At 43.3% G+C, this 18,206-nt stretch overlaps 1 protein-coding gene across 1 annotated transcript in view; it reads right to left on the bottom strand.

Annotated features, from left to right (window-relative positions):
• Positions 1-17,261, bottom strand: part of LOC149864633 (collagen alpha-6(VI) chain-like) — a 64,193-nt gene extending 46,932 nt beyond the window's left edge. Inside the window, 6 exon segments of the mRNA XM_090049796.1 lie at positions 4,966-5,523; positions 5,909-6,106; positions 6,109-6,246; positions 9,268-9,831; positions 14,214-14,822; positions 17,195-17,261. Coding sequence (XP_089905922.1) covers positions 4,966-5,523; positions 5,909-6,106; positions 6,109-6,246; positions 9,268-9,831; positions 14,214-14,822; positions 17,195-17,261 — 2,134 coding nt within the window.
• Positions 17,262-18,206: the final 945 nt, after the last annotated feature.

Genomic DNA, 18,206 nt, shown 5'->3' on the forward strand with positions numbered 1-18,206 from the left:
CAAGATAAGCATCCAAATTTCTCTTGAATGCATTCAACGTAGGTGTTTGAACCACCGCTGGTGGCAGTCTATTCCAGACCTTGGGGGCTTGGACAGTGAAGAAATTCTTCTTTATGTCCAGCCAGAAATGGTCTTGCAGGAGTTTATGACCATTGGACCTCATCATCCCTTGGGGCGCTCTGGTGAACAAACATTCCCCCAGATCCTGGTGAACACCCCTGATAAACTTATCAGATTGCCCCTGAGCCTACACTTTTCCAGGCTAAAGAGTCCCATGGCTCTCACTGGTGAAGATGTTGAACAGCACCAGCCCCAGCACTGAGCCCTGAGGGACTCCACTGCACACATATCTCCAGGTTGACACTGACCCATCCACAACCACCCTCTGAGTGCGACCCTTGAGCCAATTTGCTACCCAGTCTACCATGTAATCATCCAAGGCAAATCCCCTTCAGCTTATTTATAAGGATGGTTTGGGATACCTTGTCAAAGGTCTTCTCGAAGTCCAGATAGATAACATCCACCTTGACTCCTACATCTAAACAATTGGTGGCCTTGTCATAAAAGGAAACTAGGTTAGTCAGGCAGGACCTGCCTGCTAAAAACCCATGTTGGTTACCCCTCTGAATCACATTAGCCAGCAAGCTCCCACAGATGTGCTCCTTGATAATTTTTTCTAGGATTTTCCCAAGGATAGAGATAAGGAGGACTGAGTTCCCCAGGTCCTCCTTCCTTCCCTTCTTAAAGATTGGGACGTTAGTCCTCTTCCAATCCCCCAGAACCTGACCCGAGTACCATGAGCGCTCATATATCTTTGCCAATGGATCAGCTATGACCCCTGCTAATTCCTTCATTACCTGTGGGTGGAGTCCCCCCAGTCCCAGTGATCTGAATACATCTAGTCCCTCCAAGTGTCTTTTTACCATGTTGGCACTGACCGTTGGTCAGCTGATGTTCCCTTTGTTGGTGTCCATGATGTATGTTGAGGGTTTGTCTAGATTCCCATTTAAGAAGACAGAGGCAAAAAACTCATTGAAGAACTCTGCCTTGTCCCTGCTTTCCATCATTAAGCCTCCCTGCCTGTCCTGTATGGGTCCTATGCTACCCCACGCCCTCTTTTTGCTCTCAACATACCTAAAGGAGGACTCTTTATTGTCCTTAATCCCCAACACTAGCCTGAGTTCTAGAGTTGCCTTGGCCTTCCTGACTGACTCCCTGAACATGCAGGCCAAAGAAGTATACTCCTCTTTGCTAGCTACCCCCTGCTTCCATTTCCTGTGCGCCTCTTTTTTTTTGCCCTTCAGGTATCTTGGATGCCCCTGGTTAGCCGAATGGGCTTCCTGGCCCTCTTGCCCACTTTTCTGAGCCCAAAGAATGGTTTTCTTGAGGAATGTCCACCCATCCTGGACCCTCAACGCATCTAAGTGCTTAGTTCCTAGCACCCTGCTAACCAATCCCCTGAGTCTATTAAAGTTAGCTTTTATAAAGTTCAGCACCTGTGCCATGATGGGTATAATGCCTGCCCTTTGCTGGATAGTGAATTTAATCATTTGGTTATCGCTGTCCCCTAAGTTGCCTTGAATCTGCAGGTCCTCCACCAGGTCATCCCCTGTGGCCAACAGCAAGTCAAGCAAGGCATTGCCCCTGGTGGGACACCTTACCTCCTGTGTTAGGTGGAGGTCCTGAATACAGGTTAAGAACCTGTGAGAGCAGTTAAAGCTAGCTGACTGGTCCTTCCAGCATATGTCTGGGTAGTTAAGGTCCCCCATGACTACCATATCTCTAGACCTCACAACCTCTTCGAGCTGCTTGGAAAATTCCTGGTCTAGCTCATCATCCTGGTGCAGCAGCCTGTAGTAGATCCCCACCACCAGATCCCTTTCACCCTGAACCCCTTGGATCCTAACCCACCGAGTCTCTGCTTGACCACCCTCTGACCCTAATTTGGTTAGGGAAGATGTGTACTGTTTTTTGACATAGAGAGCAACTCCTCCACCTTTTTTCCCTACTCTCTCTTTTTCCTATACAACCTATAGCCCTCTATTCCCACCACCCAGTCATGAGAAAAGTCTACATGTGCTCATGTACATGTGCACGTCACTCATTGCTACACGTGCCCCCAGCTGCGCAATTGTTACTGGGTGGTCCTGGCAACACAGAGATCATTTCTGACCCTGCTGCACAGTAGCAATGAGTGAGTGCAGTAGCGTTGCCATTGCAGTTCGTGCTCGCTGATGCTACATCACTGTAGTGACAAGCTATGTCACCGTAGCTCATTGCTACGGCAATGTAGCATCTCATGTAGATGCACCCAGTATGATTTGCTATTCTTCCATGTTCACACAGTGATAGAAGATGAATCAACAACAAAAGTGTGCTTATTATATCCTGATAGCATAATAAAAATAGCCTTGAGCTCTGCCCATAAAGCCCTGAAATAGATTTAATGTGCCAGGGAAAGAGGATCAACACAATTATACTCATGGGAAGACACAGGCAAAGCTTGAACCAGGCAAAGTTAAAGGGAAAATAACTTTATTTATTTAAATTTACTTCTTGTGAATTGTGAAATTTATTTCTGTATTTGATCCAGCTGGATGTCCCATCAACTCTATCTTTCAGGTTGTATTAAATTAGCAAAATCTGCAATGTTTAAATAAAAACCTCTGAAAGGGTAAGGTTTGCACAGATGGGTATCATGTTGTCATTAAGGGGCTGACTGTGCAAAGAGCTGTGTTTAACTTTTGAATCTGTTCAATATGAACTAAATGTTCCATAGACTGGATTATCAAGTTAGGTTGAAAGCTTGGGCAGTCAATAAAAATGTTGTCCCTTTTCTCTGGACAGAACATTTCTTATAAAAAAAATTACACTTCTCTTTTGGTACAAAATAACTCATTCCCAACTGTTCTATTAAAGTTAAAAAGTTATCATGGAACTATGTATTTTGTCATAGGGGCCACATCTACATGAAACACTTAATGCACAGTGCTAATAGCACTGCACAGTAGCGCATCATAGCCCAGACAGTGCTAATATGATACTCTAATATTATTAGGCTACTGCACATTAGTGCCTCTAAAAAAGTGTTCGCCGGTGTTAATGTGTTTTCAGATACATTAATAGTGATCATATTATTTATGATCACTTCTTTATTTACCCACATACTACTTGCAATTATCATTTTACTCATTATATTAAATTCCTATTAGGAAAGAAAATGCTTATAATTTTGTGGAGTCCCTTAGGCTTCAGGAACCAATAAACAGAGACCCTGGGCCCAATCTGTTCTCATTTAAATTAATGAAACTTCTCTGAATTTCATGGAAGTTGTAGTCCTGTAAACTAAGTCAGAATTCAGCCATTGCAACCTGAATCTCAGCTATGCCAATGTACCCTTTATACCACTTTGAGAGTATAAAGCATGAATAGTCGACCTGTGCAAAGTGGCTGGTATTCACTTTGGATTCAGCCAAATCAGGGGACAGTGGTTCAATTCAGTGATTTGAATCACTGTTCCGAAATGATTTGGCCGAATCTGATTTGTAGATTCGGCTGCCGCTGAATTGGCTGAATCTCCTAATCAAACAGGCCTCATCCCCTGCCTGCTGTCCCGCCAGCCCTGTCAATGGCTGTCCCACCCAGCTCCAGCATCCTAGCCCTTTAAAAAAAAAAAGCCCTGCACTCACCAGCTCTTGCCAGTGTGCGTGTGTGGGGGGGTGAACCCTGATGACCCCACTGCCCCACACTGTGCAGGGAGATCTGATACAAGCCCCCAGAAGCCCCGATGGCTGCTGCAGCATCCGGTGAAATCAGGGCTTTTTTTTTTTTTTTTTTTTAAATAGCCAGGGTGCTGGGGCCAGGTGGGGCTGGGAGAGTGGGTAGGGGCTCAGGGGCACTCAGAGGGGCTGGGAAAGGAGGCAGGGGTTGGGGCCTAGTGAGGGTCCCCCCCTCATCCTATCCCCCCTCCTCTTGCCCCTCCTCCTGCCCCCTATGGGTCCAGCTCCCTGCTGCAGCGAGTGGGAACTGCCTGAATCTCTGAATTTCTCCAAAGCTCTTCAAATCTTTTCCACAATGATTTGGAGAGCTTTGAATTGATTTAGACCTTTTTATTGGTCTCCTGATTCAATTCAGATTCAGAGACTTGGACACTGAATTCCTCTGAATTGAATCAGGACCCAAAGCTTTGTACAGCCCTAATGAATAGTGCATGCCAGCCTGGCACAAGGGCTATTTTTTGTATGACAATATTGGTTTAAATTTAAAAAAACACGTCTAGAAAAACTAGATGGCTTAAGACGTACCTCAAACCAAGTGCGTAAGAATTATTATAGGACAACTGATAGAACTATTTTATGGTTTTTCTGGACAGTCTCCAACCAAACCATAAAACTGGTTTGACTCAGAGGAGCCAAGGTCTTGGTCCAGAGAAGAACAAAGAACACTGGAAGGATTAAAACTGATCTCTTTCACAAGAGACATGGCTGTTGTTCAAGAGAACGCAGCTATTACTCCAGGATCCTGACTGTGCCTGCTTAGGTTATAATCAGGGGGACAATAAGAATTTATGCAATACAGTACATGAACTGTTTGGTGTTTTAAAGACTGTTTCCTCTTATGCTTTGTCCTTCCTGTGAAATAAGCAACACTTTTGTTTTAAAAGGCTCTTTGGTCATACACTTTCACAGGAAAGTGTCCCAGGTGTGCAAACATATTCAGGCCTGCAAGGTAAGAACAAAGAGGAGCAAGAGAAATTTGCAATTCCATCCAAAGATGAACAGAAGAACAAGGCACAGGAGCCTCAGGTCATCAATTCATAGAAATCACAAAATGGACAGAGGGACATCTATCCCTGTAATCATAACACTTACTTTATTACAATAGCTGACTATCAAGTCTGAGCAGAATTCCCATTTACACACACGTGCACAGATGGGTATGATTTATGGGAACTACAGGACTTACTTTCATAAGGACTGCATATGCCAAAGAAGATCTCGTCTTCTATCTCCTTTAAAATATCAAAGTTTTCAACGTAAAAAACCAACTCGGGCTTCCCAGCAATCTCTTCTAGCTGAGTTTTATTTGCATTAAAACCTCCAACCGAGTAAATAATAACACCTTTCTGTCGTAGGGCTGTTGCTGGTTCTTCTACTGCATCTTGTGCCTCCCCATCTGTGATCAGGATAAGGATTTTTTTAACATTGGGACGTGCTCCTTTGGGAGACTGAAAATACTCAGCCACAAACTTCAATGCCTTTCCAGTTTGCGTATTCATATTTATGAGAGACATTCTGTCAATAGCGCTAAAAATATCGCTTTTGGTAGAGTGTTGGTTGAGCTGGAACTCTTCTCTGGGAACATCACTGAATTGGACAACCCCAATCTGCACTTGCTGTGTGCTGATGTCAGATCGGTTCACCAGTTCTTTCATAAATCTTTTCATTTTCACATAGTTTTCATCTCCAATGCTCCATGAACTGTCCACCAAAAACACAATGTCAGCTTTCATATCTTTGCAGGCTATGGGAAAAAAAAGTTACAACGCAATTCAGAGAGTATGCACTGAAAAGAAAATAACTGAGGCAGCAGTAAGTTTAACAGAAAGAAAATAAACGTAAGATAAATATAAGTTATAAGAATATGTTAACCCCCCCAAACAAAATACTTTCTGAATCCTTAGCTCTCATTTAGTACACATTCATAAGTCTCCCTGCTAAAATATTATCTCAAACATTTGTTTAGGAAAATTGGCTGTAGTGTGCAGTAAAGTCAAGTTACTAAAAAGTAATCAGCTCTCCAAATATTTTGCTGCCACAAATTAAAAAAAAACTGGGTTACTATTCACTGCTTCAGCAGATATGTGATTGGGCAATTTATGAATTTTAGTTCTCAAAGTTTGCCTTACTTTCTCCAGAGCAGATTTCTCGAACAACTTCACTTTTTATAGCTTTCAGTGAGTCAAAATTGTGTACAAAATATGCCCTGTTCTTTGCCCCTGCAATCTCATGGAGCTGTGTTTCATTAGCATCTTTCACACCAATGGCGTAAACAATAACCTGGTCTTTCCTCAGTATATCAGCAGGTTCCTTCACGCTGTTGTGTATTGTCCATCTGTTAGAACAATGAGGTGACAAGGCACTCTTTTAGCACGCTGGTGCTTTGCCGCTGCAAAGAGTGGTCGCATGTAACTTAGAGCTGCTCCTGTTCTGGTATTTCCACCTATTTGGTTGTTGTTCAAGAGAACTCAGCTGTTACTCCAGGACCCTGACTGTGCCATCAGTGTGAGATCTTGCTTGGGGAGCCCTGGAGTATCCTCCTTTTTTCTAGAGACATAATCACATCAAGGTGTGGCAAGCAAGTTGAAGGGGATATTTCCCAAATAACTTAAAAGGAAACAAGGCCTGAGGGGGGCTCCAGGAGATTCAGAGACACCCCTGGGGTAGGACTGTTACAGCTTGCAAGAGGATGGTAGCATTCATGCATCTGTCTTCTCACTGTATTCAAAGAATTGTCTGCAGGCAGCATTGATGGTACATCTCCAGTGGCTTGAGACATCTCCTGTATGTTGTCCATGCCGCAGCTCCATAGAGTAAGGTAGAGATCAAGACTTCTTGATAAACCATGAGCTTGGTTTTGGATCTGACATCATGGTCTTTGAACACCAATTTTATCAGGCATCTGAAGGCTGCATTGCATTTTTGAGATGATGCTGGATTTCTTCACCAAATATCAGCCTTCTGTAAGGAATGGCTTCCAAGGTACAGGAAATTCTCAATGTTCTCCAGAGTCTCACTGTCAATCTGAACACCCGAGATGACTTCAGGGACACCATGACCATGGCAGTCTTCAAGAGAGAACACAAGTCCAACTGTGGAAATTACAGAGGGATTGCCTTGCTGTCCACCACAGGAAAGATCATTGCAAGAACTCTCCTGAACCATCTCCTTCCACTTGCTGAAGAGCTGCTCCCAGAATCTCAGTGCAGATTTAGGGCATCAAGAGGCACAACTGACATGATCTTCACTGCTTGCCAGCTGTGGTATCAATGTCGAGAACAACACAAACCTCTCTACACAACCTTCTTTGACCTCACAAAAGCCTTTGACTGTCAACCAAGAAGTGCTGTTGAGGATCCTTCTGAAGTACTGATGCCCACCAAAATTTGTCACCATTCTTTGCCTGCTTCCTAATGGTATGTGAATGGTGATGCGCAATAACAGATCTATCACATATCCCTTTGAGGTTAGGGTGGGGGTTAAGCTAGGTTATGTCATCACTCCAACACTCTTCTTGACACTCCTTGCCACAATGCTACTTCTGACCACCAACCACCTTCCAGCTGGAGTGGACTTAAACTACCGAATGGATGGTAAACTGTTTAATTTCACATGACTCCAAGCCAAAACAAAGACCACCGCAACCTCCATCATCAAGCTCCAGTATGCTGATGATGCTGTAGTATGGGGTCACTTGGAGGCACACCTTCAGGCAATCACCAACATCTTTACCAAAGCATACAAGAAAATGGACTGATGCTTAAAATTCAGAAGACCAAAGGGAAGTATATGTACTGCTAAAAGGGTTATACATGGTTTTGCTGACATGTTATGTCAAGGATAGGCAAAATCCAGCCCACAAGGCCATTCTATCCAGCCCACGGAGCCCTTAAAAAACTTAGAAAATGTATATTTATCTTCCCTGGCAGCCTGTCAAAGCTGACAGTGGCAGAGGCAGTAGGACCCAGGGGGAGTCTCAGCAGGACTGAACAGCCCAGCCCCACCCACCGCCAGCTATTTCCTTGCTTCCTGGCCCTGACCTTCTCCAACACCATGTGCCTGCTGGCTGCATCACCAGACCAGGAGCACAGGGCCGCGCCAGTAACAGATGTGTTTGTGTGTAGGCAGGGACAGTGTGTGTGGGTGTGTGTGTGTATGCAGGCAGAGATTGTGTGTGTGGGCAGACAGGGGTAGTGTGTGTGCATGTGTGTGCAGGCAGGGGCAGATGTTGTGTGTGTATTCATAGGCTGAGTCCCACACACACACATAACCCCATCATATACGTGCACCCAAACCTGCCTCGTACTGCCATACACACAAACCCCCACATCCCCTCAAACACTCCAGGTATCCAGTCCCCCACAAATCCCATACTCACCCACACCCCATATATCCACACACCCACATGCTCCCTCACCTCACATACCCACATACCCACAGCCCCCCACAAACCTATACCCACCCCCAATATACAAGAGTAAGACTTCATTTTAAACTATTGTGCAATCATCTCTATGTACACTATGCAAAAACATGTAAATCAGGGCAAAAATATTTTTTTGAAATCAAACTAATGAATGCTGTAGATATTTGGGTTTTATAATATAATTTGGTATTTTCTGGTTCCAAGATGGAACCCCTTGCTAAAAGGAGTACTTCTGGAGGCGAGGGGAGAGACTTCTGGTGGCAAAGGTTAGGGGTTAGGGGGCAGGATTTCCAGTTACAAGATGGCAACCAGGGGTAGGGCATCTGACAAGGAGTGGAGCTACCAATGCGGTCCTTGACAGCTTGCCAAAACTGGGTAAGCAGCCCTCTGCCTGAAATTATTGCTTGCCTGTGCGCTATGTAACAGTAGAGCTTACATGACCATAAGGGCAAAATACATTTCAACAAAATAATATAAAGAGAAATTTCAAGTTGTATTCAGGGAAACAGTTAACTGTATACCCAAATGGACTAAAGAACTCAACACTTTGCACTTTCACACACCTATAAAAAGAATATCTGTCTTTTTGCCCTATTCTGATTGCAAGACATTATTTAGAATGGGAAAATTATGGTAAATAATATATGATAGTTTTTCACAACAAGCAATTTGGACTTCTAGTATTTATTTAAAAATACTGTTCCCTATTTAGCATTAACACTCTTTCACAAACAGACACAATAACTGGTAATGATAATGTATTATATAAAATGAAACTATTGCTTTTATCTTTTGGAAATTACCTAGTCTGCAAGAACATTTCCTCTCTCCTCTTTCAACATTCTCTCCTTAGTTCTGAGCGTTCAGGATGAATCATGCATATAGGCTAAGAAAACTGACCCCAGTTTTCAGAATGACACCATGGAATGAAATGCTAAGTGTGTAACAATGTCATATATATATCTCCCCATTTCAAAATATGCAAGATGTATTCAAAATTTTAAAAACAGAGTCTAATGTGTTCCAATAAGTACAATGATTTTTCTTCATTGAACTTCTTACCATCTAATTGTTCCTCATCAGCATCAGTTATATCTGTTTGGATTGTGTCAATAATCTTGGACACGTTTTGAGAAAACATAGGAAGCTTCCATGCATTGGAAAAATAGTAAGAGTATGGCTGTGTAGCCATCAAACTTAGCTCATCAGTAGAAGCTTCTTCAATGCCCACAGCTATGACTTTTACTCCATCACGTTGCAGGATCTGGGCAGGCTCCTCTACTTCATCAACAGAGGGTGTTGAAGACACGACTAGCAAGATTTGATCTCTATCTGTTGCCTTCTCTTTGAAATAGGTCTCATGAACCCATCGGAGAGCACTGCCAGTCTTCAGGGGCCCACCCCTGAATGCAAACTTCTCTTTGATGAGATTCAACATTAGGATTTTTGCTTCATAGGTGTCCAGTTGAAACTCACTGTGCACATCATCACTGTATTGGGCAAGTGCAATGCAGTAGTGGTTTGGTCCCACTGGTAGACCATATATCATTTTGCTAATAAAATCTTTAATGTAAGGGAATGAATCATTTCCCAGTTCACTGGAACTAGCAATCAAAAGGACAATATCTGCAGGTTCAGGAGCTGCGAAAATGGAAAAAGAAATGCTTTTATGTTATCTTTAGTCATTATGACCAAACTATTTGGACAACAACAATAACAAAGAGAAGTTTACCTGGAAATAGTCAGAAAATACCTGATCACAGTAGCAGCCAGTCCAATAGAAGAGATCTCTCAGAAAGAACTCTGCCTATCTCAAACTGAAAAATGATTCTTTTCATGTCATCAAATAATTTTCTTTCAAAAAAGAAATTCAACTTTGCTTCATGAAATGTTGCTAAGGGAGGTCCTACCTAGATTCTATGGTGCCCAGAACCTGCCAGTCCTAGTGATTAACAAGAGTTGTAAGACTCAGTGTTCTTCAGTATCTGGTCTCAGATTAACTTTAACTTTGTAACTCCTAAGTAATGTTTCCTCAATTCTTTACTGAACAGGGTATACCCCACATAATGTCTCAAGTAAGAAAAATGTATCTAAATCAGGGGTCAACTTGCAAGATGTTGGCATGCTAGGGCAGATGGCAGGAGAGCCACAAGGAGCCTGATCCTTGCGAGAGTGCAGCCTCAGCTGCTTTCGCATCGTCTACCCCTAGGTGCGTGTGCCAAGCAAAATGTCTTTGAGTACCACATTCTAGTCCCCATGCTGCAGTTTGCCTACCCCTGATCTAAAGCCTGAACTGCTTTGAAAAGCCCAACTAAATGTTAACTGGCTAAAACAGAGTTAACAAGCCATAACATTGTTCTTCAGCTAACTCATCCCACTGAGTACAGCTACTTCTTGCTTAACATCATAGTTATGTTCTTGAAAAACATGACTTTAAGTGAAACAATGTTAAATGAATCCAATTATGTCACAGTAATTACTACTAGCAGGCAGCGGCCAAACAACATTATAACTGAACATTGCACAACTTTAAACGAGTATGTTCTCCAATAGGTCAGCAACATAACAACGTAGCATTGTTAACTGGGGTGACATTATGTACCTGTATGGGGTTCACACAATTCTCAGATGAGTTTTGATAAGAAAGAAGGTTTTAGATGTCTCAGACTGAATGTATTGGTGTAAAGTCAGTCAGAAATGGACAAAAGAAACTAAGGAGTCTCCACATTCCAATTTAAAAGAAACCTTAATAAACCTGGGGAAAGAAAGAATAAGGAACAGGGAGAGCTAGTGGAGTCAAACTAAAGCCTCGCTTACTACATTCTGAATACCCTTAACTTCCAATAGGATTGACACCAATGAAGAGTACAATGAGTAAAAAGGGCCTGTGAAAAGCTGGTTGAACCACATACAACTCTCACTGGGTGTATGTGCAGAGGGTGCTGGCTGAATAAAGCTTTACTTTACTGTGGAAATGTAATGCATACTCTTAAAAGAAGGGGCAGAGTGAGAATAAGCAAGATGAAAAGGGAAGTAGGGGAAAGGAAATCACAAAATATTCCTGTCTATATGATTTTGGCTGAATAAATCATAGAAAAGTAGGGCTGGAACGGACCTTGGGAGGTCATCTAATCTAACCCCCTACTCAAGGCAGAATCATCCTGCTCTAAACCATTCCATATAAGTGCTTGTCTAATTCCTAAAACTGTACAATCAACCCTGTCTCATAGCTACAAACACATTGCCCAAAAAAACAACAAGAAAACCCTACCCAGCCAGAGGTAAAGCAGGAGCATGAGGGCTGTTGGTGTCCTGCTGCTGCAAGTACTGCTAAAATGCACTTGAGGGATCTGAGGAATTGGGCCATGCCCTCCCTGCCCCACTACAGAGGAAGGCAAAAAAACCCCACAGTCCCCACCAATATGACCATGAAGTAAAATTCCTTCCTGATTCAAAATGTGGACACCAGTCTGACCCTAAGTGGACCCAGTTTATTTGCTACCTTAACACTGCCACACTATTAGCTTTTATCATCCCCATTTTACAAGTGGGAAAGGTAAGGCAGAGGTCATTAAGGCTGAACAGCAACCTTAGAGGTTGCAGCAGAGCTGGAAGCACAGTTTATGTCTTATGAGTCTCAGTTGTGTGGTTTTGGATTATTCTTCTTCCCAAGAAACAGAAATTCCAGGGAAATTCCAACATGACAAAACAAAGTCTACAGAAAATGCTGGGGAATTTCTAGACTTATGAGCATGTAGCAGGGAACTAAGATGTGCCTGCTCCTTTAAAAGCAGAAGCAGGCTAACCAGGGAACTCTGCAGTCCAGGCAGGGCTCTACAGCTGCAGGTTGCTTGAGCTACAGGCTAATGAGGTATTTATTCAGCACCTGCAGGGAGTCAGCTGACCAGAAGGAGGCAGGGCCCTGGGGACATACAAGCTGAGGCTGGCAGGTCCCACTGTCTCTGGAGACTGCCAGGGGAAGGAGCCCCTGCCCAAGAGAGCTACCCAGAGAAGTTAGGTTGCCTGCTTTACTGCCTACAAGAGCAGCAAGGCTCCAGGAGCCCACAAGGTACCCAGGGCCTGGAAATGCACTGTCCTAGGGATGGAAGTTTGCCTTCTTAAAGGGGCCGAGTGCAGTCTTCATTGCTATTATTCTGTTACAGCCCAGAAGCTTATGTTTGTGTTATTATTCATACTGGAAGTTTGGAATGAGGCTGTAAGGGGAGATATGGAGGCCTCATTAGTGCTCAGAGGAGCTCAGCTACTCAGAAGGCCAGAGAGCCCAGCAGATGGGCCAGGGGCACAGTGATTGGAAGAAATTGATTGAAGCTAGTCCCTCAAAGCCTGGTCTGACACAGTGGGCCTAGGCTACAAGGCCTAGCCAGATTAAAGGGGTGAATGCTGAGAAGGCTGAAGCCCCAGAGAGAATAATATCCGTATAACACCTGTGAGGCCTGGGGAATGGTGTAGGGGAGGTTTAGGAACCACACAATTTGCCCATAAGGCTCAACGTGCCCTGTGCAACACAGTACTGAAGAGAGGGCTGGCAAAGCTCAGGACCAGTGAGTTCTGGTGAGATTCAGCAATTTATTTTACCAACAAGACATGGCAGGCAAGACAAGAGGGTGCCCTCAGGGCAGAGCTGGCAGGATCATGGAGCCACCAGGAGCATCACGGCCACTGCTGAAGACCCCAACCCATGACAGAAAGAATTAAAATGATCTGGCTGATGTGTTAATGGAATACCTATCTAGTGCAGCAGCTTTCAACCCCCAGTCTACAAGCTAAATCCAGCCCACAGAGCTATGTCATCTGGCCCACCAAGATCCCCAAAGTTTCAAAAGCTTGGCAACAGAGAAGCAGGGCAACCTTAATTGCCACTGCCCAACTTCCCGACTTGTGGGAAGCCCCACAGGCCAGATACCATGGCCCTACATACGAGATCAGGTACACAGAGCCTGAGGTGGCATGCAGCCAGCAGTGTGAGACTGGGCAGCCAGGGCCAATCTAGGTACTGCCCCTATGATCCAGCCTGTAGAGTAGCCCCACAGAACTCATCTGGCCTGCAAGGTCCAAAAGTTGAGCACCACTGATCTAATGTAAAAAGGGTCTGCATTAAGCAACTACATATACAACCTCTATCAATGGAGAAAAAAAATCATGGTCAGTTCTGGAAAACAGTTGACATTTTATGGACAGAACAGAAACTCTCCTACCTTTCACAACCCTGGCTATTTTAAAGCATTTGTATACAAGAGAGTGTTTGATCCTGCAGATACTATAATATCATACTGATATAGTATTTTGCATCAACTCTGCCTTATAGAATCATAGGAAAGTAGGGCTGGAAGGGACTCTACAAGGTCATGTTGTCCAGTCCCCTGCTCAACACAAGATTATCCTTGACTAAACCATCCTACCCAAGTGTCTGTCTAACCTATTCTTGAAAAGTTTCAGGATGGAGATTCCACAATTTCTCAAGATAGCTTGTGCCAATGCTTGACTACCCTCGTAGCGAGAAAGATCCCCCTAAACTCCAACCTAAATTTCCCCTACTCAAGCTTGAGTCAATTGCTTCTTGTCCTGTTCCCTAGAGCCATGGAGAAAAGCCCATCTCCATCTCTGTAATCACCCTTTGGGTACATGTAGAAATGAACTGATGTTTTCAGATTTCTAAGTTAATTTGGGCACCAAGGAACTTAAACTCTCTCTCTTTTTTGAAACTGATGGAAAGCTTCACAAATACTTGCAATCTTTCATTTTGAAGGGTTCATGAAGAACCATCCAGTTGCCCAAGCAGATAAGCACTGATTTTTCAGACTGTCAGTGTTCTAAGCAAATCTAATTGCAGGCCCAGGTCAGACATGCCAGGCTCATTTCTCATTTTCAAAACACACAGAGGGTATCAAAGATGATAAAAGTCCCCTGTGCTCTAACATTTACATCTGTATTATTCATAACATGGTAAATCTTATCCATAAACATTTTCACATAGTTCCATTTATTACCTTCTAGCTGTTTTTCTTCATGCAGGTCAGTTACTTCAAACATAGTTGTTTGCATTGCACCATTGAAATTAATACCTTCAATTATATGGGGCATATTTTGAGAAAAGACAGGAAGTTCCTCTATCATAGGAATTTTGTAATAGAACAGGGGTGTAGCCATCAAAGCTAGTTCATTATAAGGAGCTTCTTTTGTCCCTACACTTATGATCTTTACTCCACCATTCTGCAAGATTTTGGCAGGCTCTTCCACATCAGCATCCGAGGATGCTGAAGTCACAACCACCAAAATCTGATTTCTTTCTGTTGTACTAGCTGGTTTCTTAAAATATATCTCATGCACCTTTCGGAGGGCATTGCCAGTTCTGACTGACCCACCCCTAAATACAAAGTTCTTCTTGACATGGTTTAGCATCGAGTTCTTTGCATTATAAGTATCTAGCTGAAACTCCCTATGCAAGTCATCACTGTACTGGGCAAGTGCAATACGGTATTGGTTAGGTCCTACTGGTAGATTATCAATTGTTTCTGCAATAAAATCTTTTAAGGAGCTGAATGAAGAGTCTTCCAGGCTGTCGGAGCTGTCAACCAAAAAGATAATATCTGCAGACTCTTAGGCTGCAAAAGTAGAGAGTTCAATGTTATCCGGTGACCTTTTCCTCCTCCATGGGATCTTAATAAACACAACACAATACAGCAGTACTTATCTATATTTTTTCCAAGTGTGACCAAAACAGAAAATATAACACTTTTATAAGGACAACCAAAGTATCCTATATTTTGGAGTATGTTTGAATATCTCAGCTTCTTATGAAAAGAGGGGAGTCGGGGGAGGGGGCTCTACAACTCTCATTTTCTTCCAGGAGACTTGCAGCATCTGGCATTTCCCAGACTCACACCCTGCATTTCCTTTAAGGCATGTAAAGTTTCCTTATGTTTTAAGAAATGGAGCACGCATCATTTATTGACTCCAGTACAGGAGATCCCTTTACATCCTCAACTTCTTTGACATGTTTTCTCTAGTTATACCTGAAACATACCTCTAGCTCTTTTCCTCTGCTTTGGGAGACAGATTATATTGTCTAAAAAACTGGTACTGCATCATCTCAACAATTTTAATGAGAATTTCTTATTTTTGTTCACCAAAAATCCCTTAACTTCATGTTTGGCAGTACATCAGCCCAATCCCAGAAAAAATTCTTGAGCCTCATAACCTCAAGGTTAAGAATCCTCCAAGATTTGATTCCCTACCTATTCAGAATATACCCAAGTGCTGCAGCCCAGCAACTACTCTTATTCCATGTATGTCCCCCTCAGGGAAGTTATAGTAACACAGCTATGGCAATGTAATTATACTGGAATAACTCTGCCAGCAAATTTCCTCCTGTATACAAGTTCTAAGGTGCAATGAAAGCCAATCCAGAATCACACCATCTCTAGAAGATGCAGTAAAACCTTCCTCAAAAAGCTGTTCCACCATAAATCACTGAAGAACAGTGATACTTGTTGCAGCTGTGATGGTCCAGGAAACATACAAGAGGCATGGGTCTTTTGTGAACTTTTACAGGGCCAGCTGTATAGTTTGTGTGACATTTGCCCTAAGAGAATGTAGGTTCCATGGCTGTGTATGTGTGCACAAGTGCACATTAGGCGTGTGTGAAATGGGCCGTATTGAATTCGGATTCGGCCTGAATTGGGGACAGTGATTCGATTTGTTGATTCGGATCACTGTCCTGATTCGAATCAGTTGAATCTGAAGACTCGATGCTGATTTGGAGAATCAGCAATTCGGCCATAGACACTGCTTTAAATGTTTTTTCTATATACCGGTGTGGCTCATGAATGCTGCAATGGTATAGCAGATGCAGCATCCCACAGGAGCACCGAGGGCCCTCTGTGTGCTCGATGGCAAACCCGGAGTAGACCAGAAGTACTTCTGGACCACTTCCAGGTCTGCCACTGAGCGCACTGAAGGGCCCCGCTGCACCCACCCCGGCTCAGCAATTGGCCATGGAGGGAACTTGGGTGCCCCCCGCCAGACCCAGGAGGTACCAGTTGCTGAGCCAGGGGAGGTGGGGGGGCCCACCCTGTGCACTGACTGGTGGACCCAAAAGTGGATCGGAAGTGCTTCTGGTCCACTTGTGGGTCTGCTGCCAAGTGTGCTGGGGACTCCCCCGTGCTCCTGTAGGATGCTGCATCCACCCCACCATTTTTGCATTTATGAGCTGCTCTGTACGTGGAGGTACAAACCTGGAAGAAACATCTAAAGCTGTGTCTATGTCTGACTCATCGAATCTTTCCAAATCTCTCAGAATCGATTTGAAGGGTTCCAGTTTGATTTGGAGAAATTAAAGGGTTTCCTGATTCGATTCAGAGTTGGAGATTCAGCCACAGAATCGGGCTGAATCTCCACCAAACTGAATCAGTAACTGAAGCTTCGCACAGCCCTAGTGCACATGTGTATGTATGTGCATGTATGTGTATATATACGTGCATGCACACATGTCTGTGAGAAAGATATGACTTAGATATGACTTTGCTATGTGCAGACTTGCCGCAGACAAGTGGAGTGGAGTGGAGAATTGGCTGCCGCAGACTTAAAGGATAATATTTATCTTAAAGCTGTGAATAAGGTTGGCAAGGTGGGAAACTTCTGTTTTACATTCTGCACCACTAAGTCTCATTTCAAACTTTTACCTTTGAAAACAATTAACTTACAGTCACAAGCATATGTGATTGTCCGTTGTGAGACATGGACAATCTACTTCTAAATCAGATCCTACACCTTAGACTTTTTTAAGAGCCCGTCACAGAAGTATACAGTGCTTGTTGCTATTGTCCAAACTAAGCTGCTGTTTCTTTGCATAAATGCACAGAAGTCCCAAATCTAGACACCTCAGGTTCTCAGCGGTATTTAATGGGAGATTAAGCATTTAAACAATTTTATTTCATAAACTATAGTGTACAAAGAGATGCTGAATTACCAGGCTTCTGAGCCACCGAACTGCAAGTTGCAACCAGGACGAGAGACAAAGTCAGCAACATCTTCATACTGAGAATGAATGTTTCATGCTTCAGTTCTGGGGAGGGAAATCCCATATATCAATTGTAGGAAGGATACAAGAACACATTTTTGCAATATACAAGCATATGAAAAGTAAAAGAAATGGCTAAGGTAAAGTCCAGCATCAGCCTGCCATTAGAGTTATCATATATCAAATGAATATAAGTGAAATAGAAATGGTACCTTGCTTTATCCAGCCTTGAAGTTTAATGTTAATTTATTGAATCATTATTTACTGGCATTTCTTCAGATGGGACAGATAATTTTTGTGACTACATACTGCTCTGCGCATCAGTTCTAAATATAAAAATTCTCACCCCTGTACCTGTTATATCAGTCACTGGTATGCAGCCTATATTTAAATTTATTTTATCCATAGAATTGTTTGTGTGTGCATGCCCACACTAGTGAGGAGTGCTGGAACACCAGGAGTGCATCTACACAAGACATTTACTGCTCCGTTGACCAATTAACTGTGCAGTAAACTTCTTGGCGTCGACACGTGCATCCCTATTAGGGTACGCAAAACTAATCGACTCCACAGCAGGACAGTCTTGTAAAATACAAGTGCTACCCCCCTGAGGAGTTTTTTGTGCACAGCATCGCATGTGTAGATGCTGTTCCAGCTATCTGGGGCACAGGGTACTTCAGTGTTGGGTACCTGGTAAGTAGGTTCCATGCTGAAGCATGTCTTCTAAAGTAGTCATTTTCAGTTATGCTGCTAATCCAAAATAGCCTCACTATGACTTTTGGTACTTGCCCTGGTTCACAGATCCTTTTAGCCACCCTGATGACAGAAAGGGTCTACAACTTAATCTGGCTGTTGTAGATTTCTCTTGACATGAGGAAATCACCATGATGCCCACAACTGTCACAAATGTCCTTTTCTGGCTACAATTCACTGACCCTATAAACCATTAGGGTGTTTCCTG

The sequence above is a fragment of the Crocodylus siamensis genome, chromosome 5, assembly GCF_052110815.1.
Source record: "Crocodylus siamensis isolate JL-2025a chromosome 5, ASM5211081v1, whole genome shotgun sequence".
Classification (NCBI taxonomy): domain Eukaryota; kingdom Metazoa; phylum Chordata; order Crocodylia; family Crocodylidae; genus Crocodylus; species Crocodylus siamensis.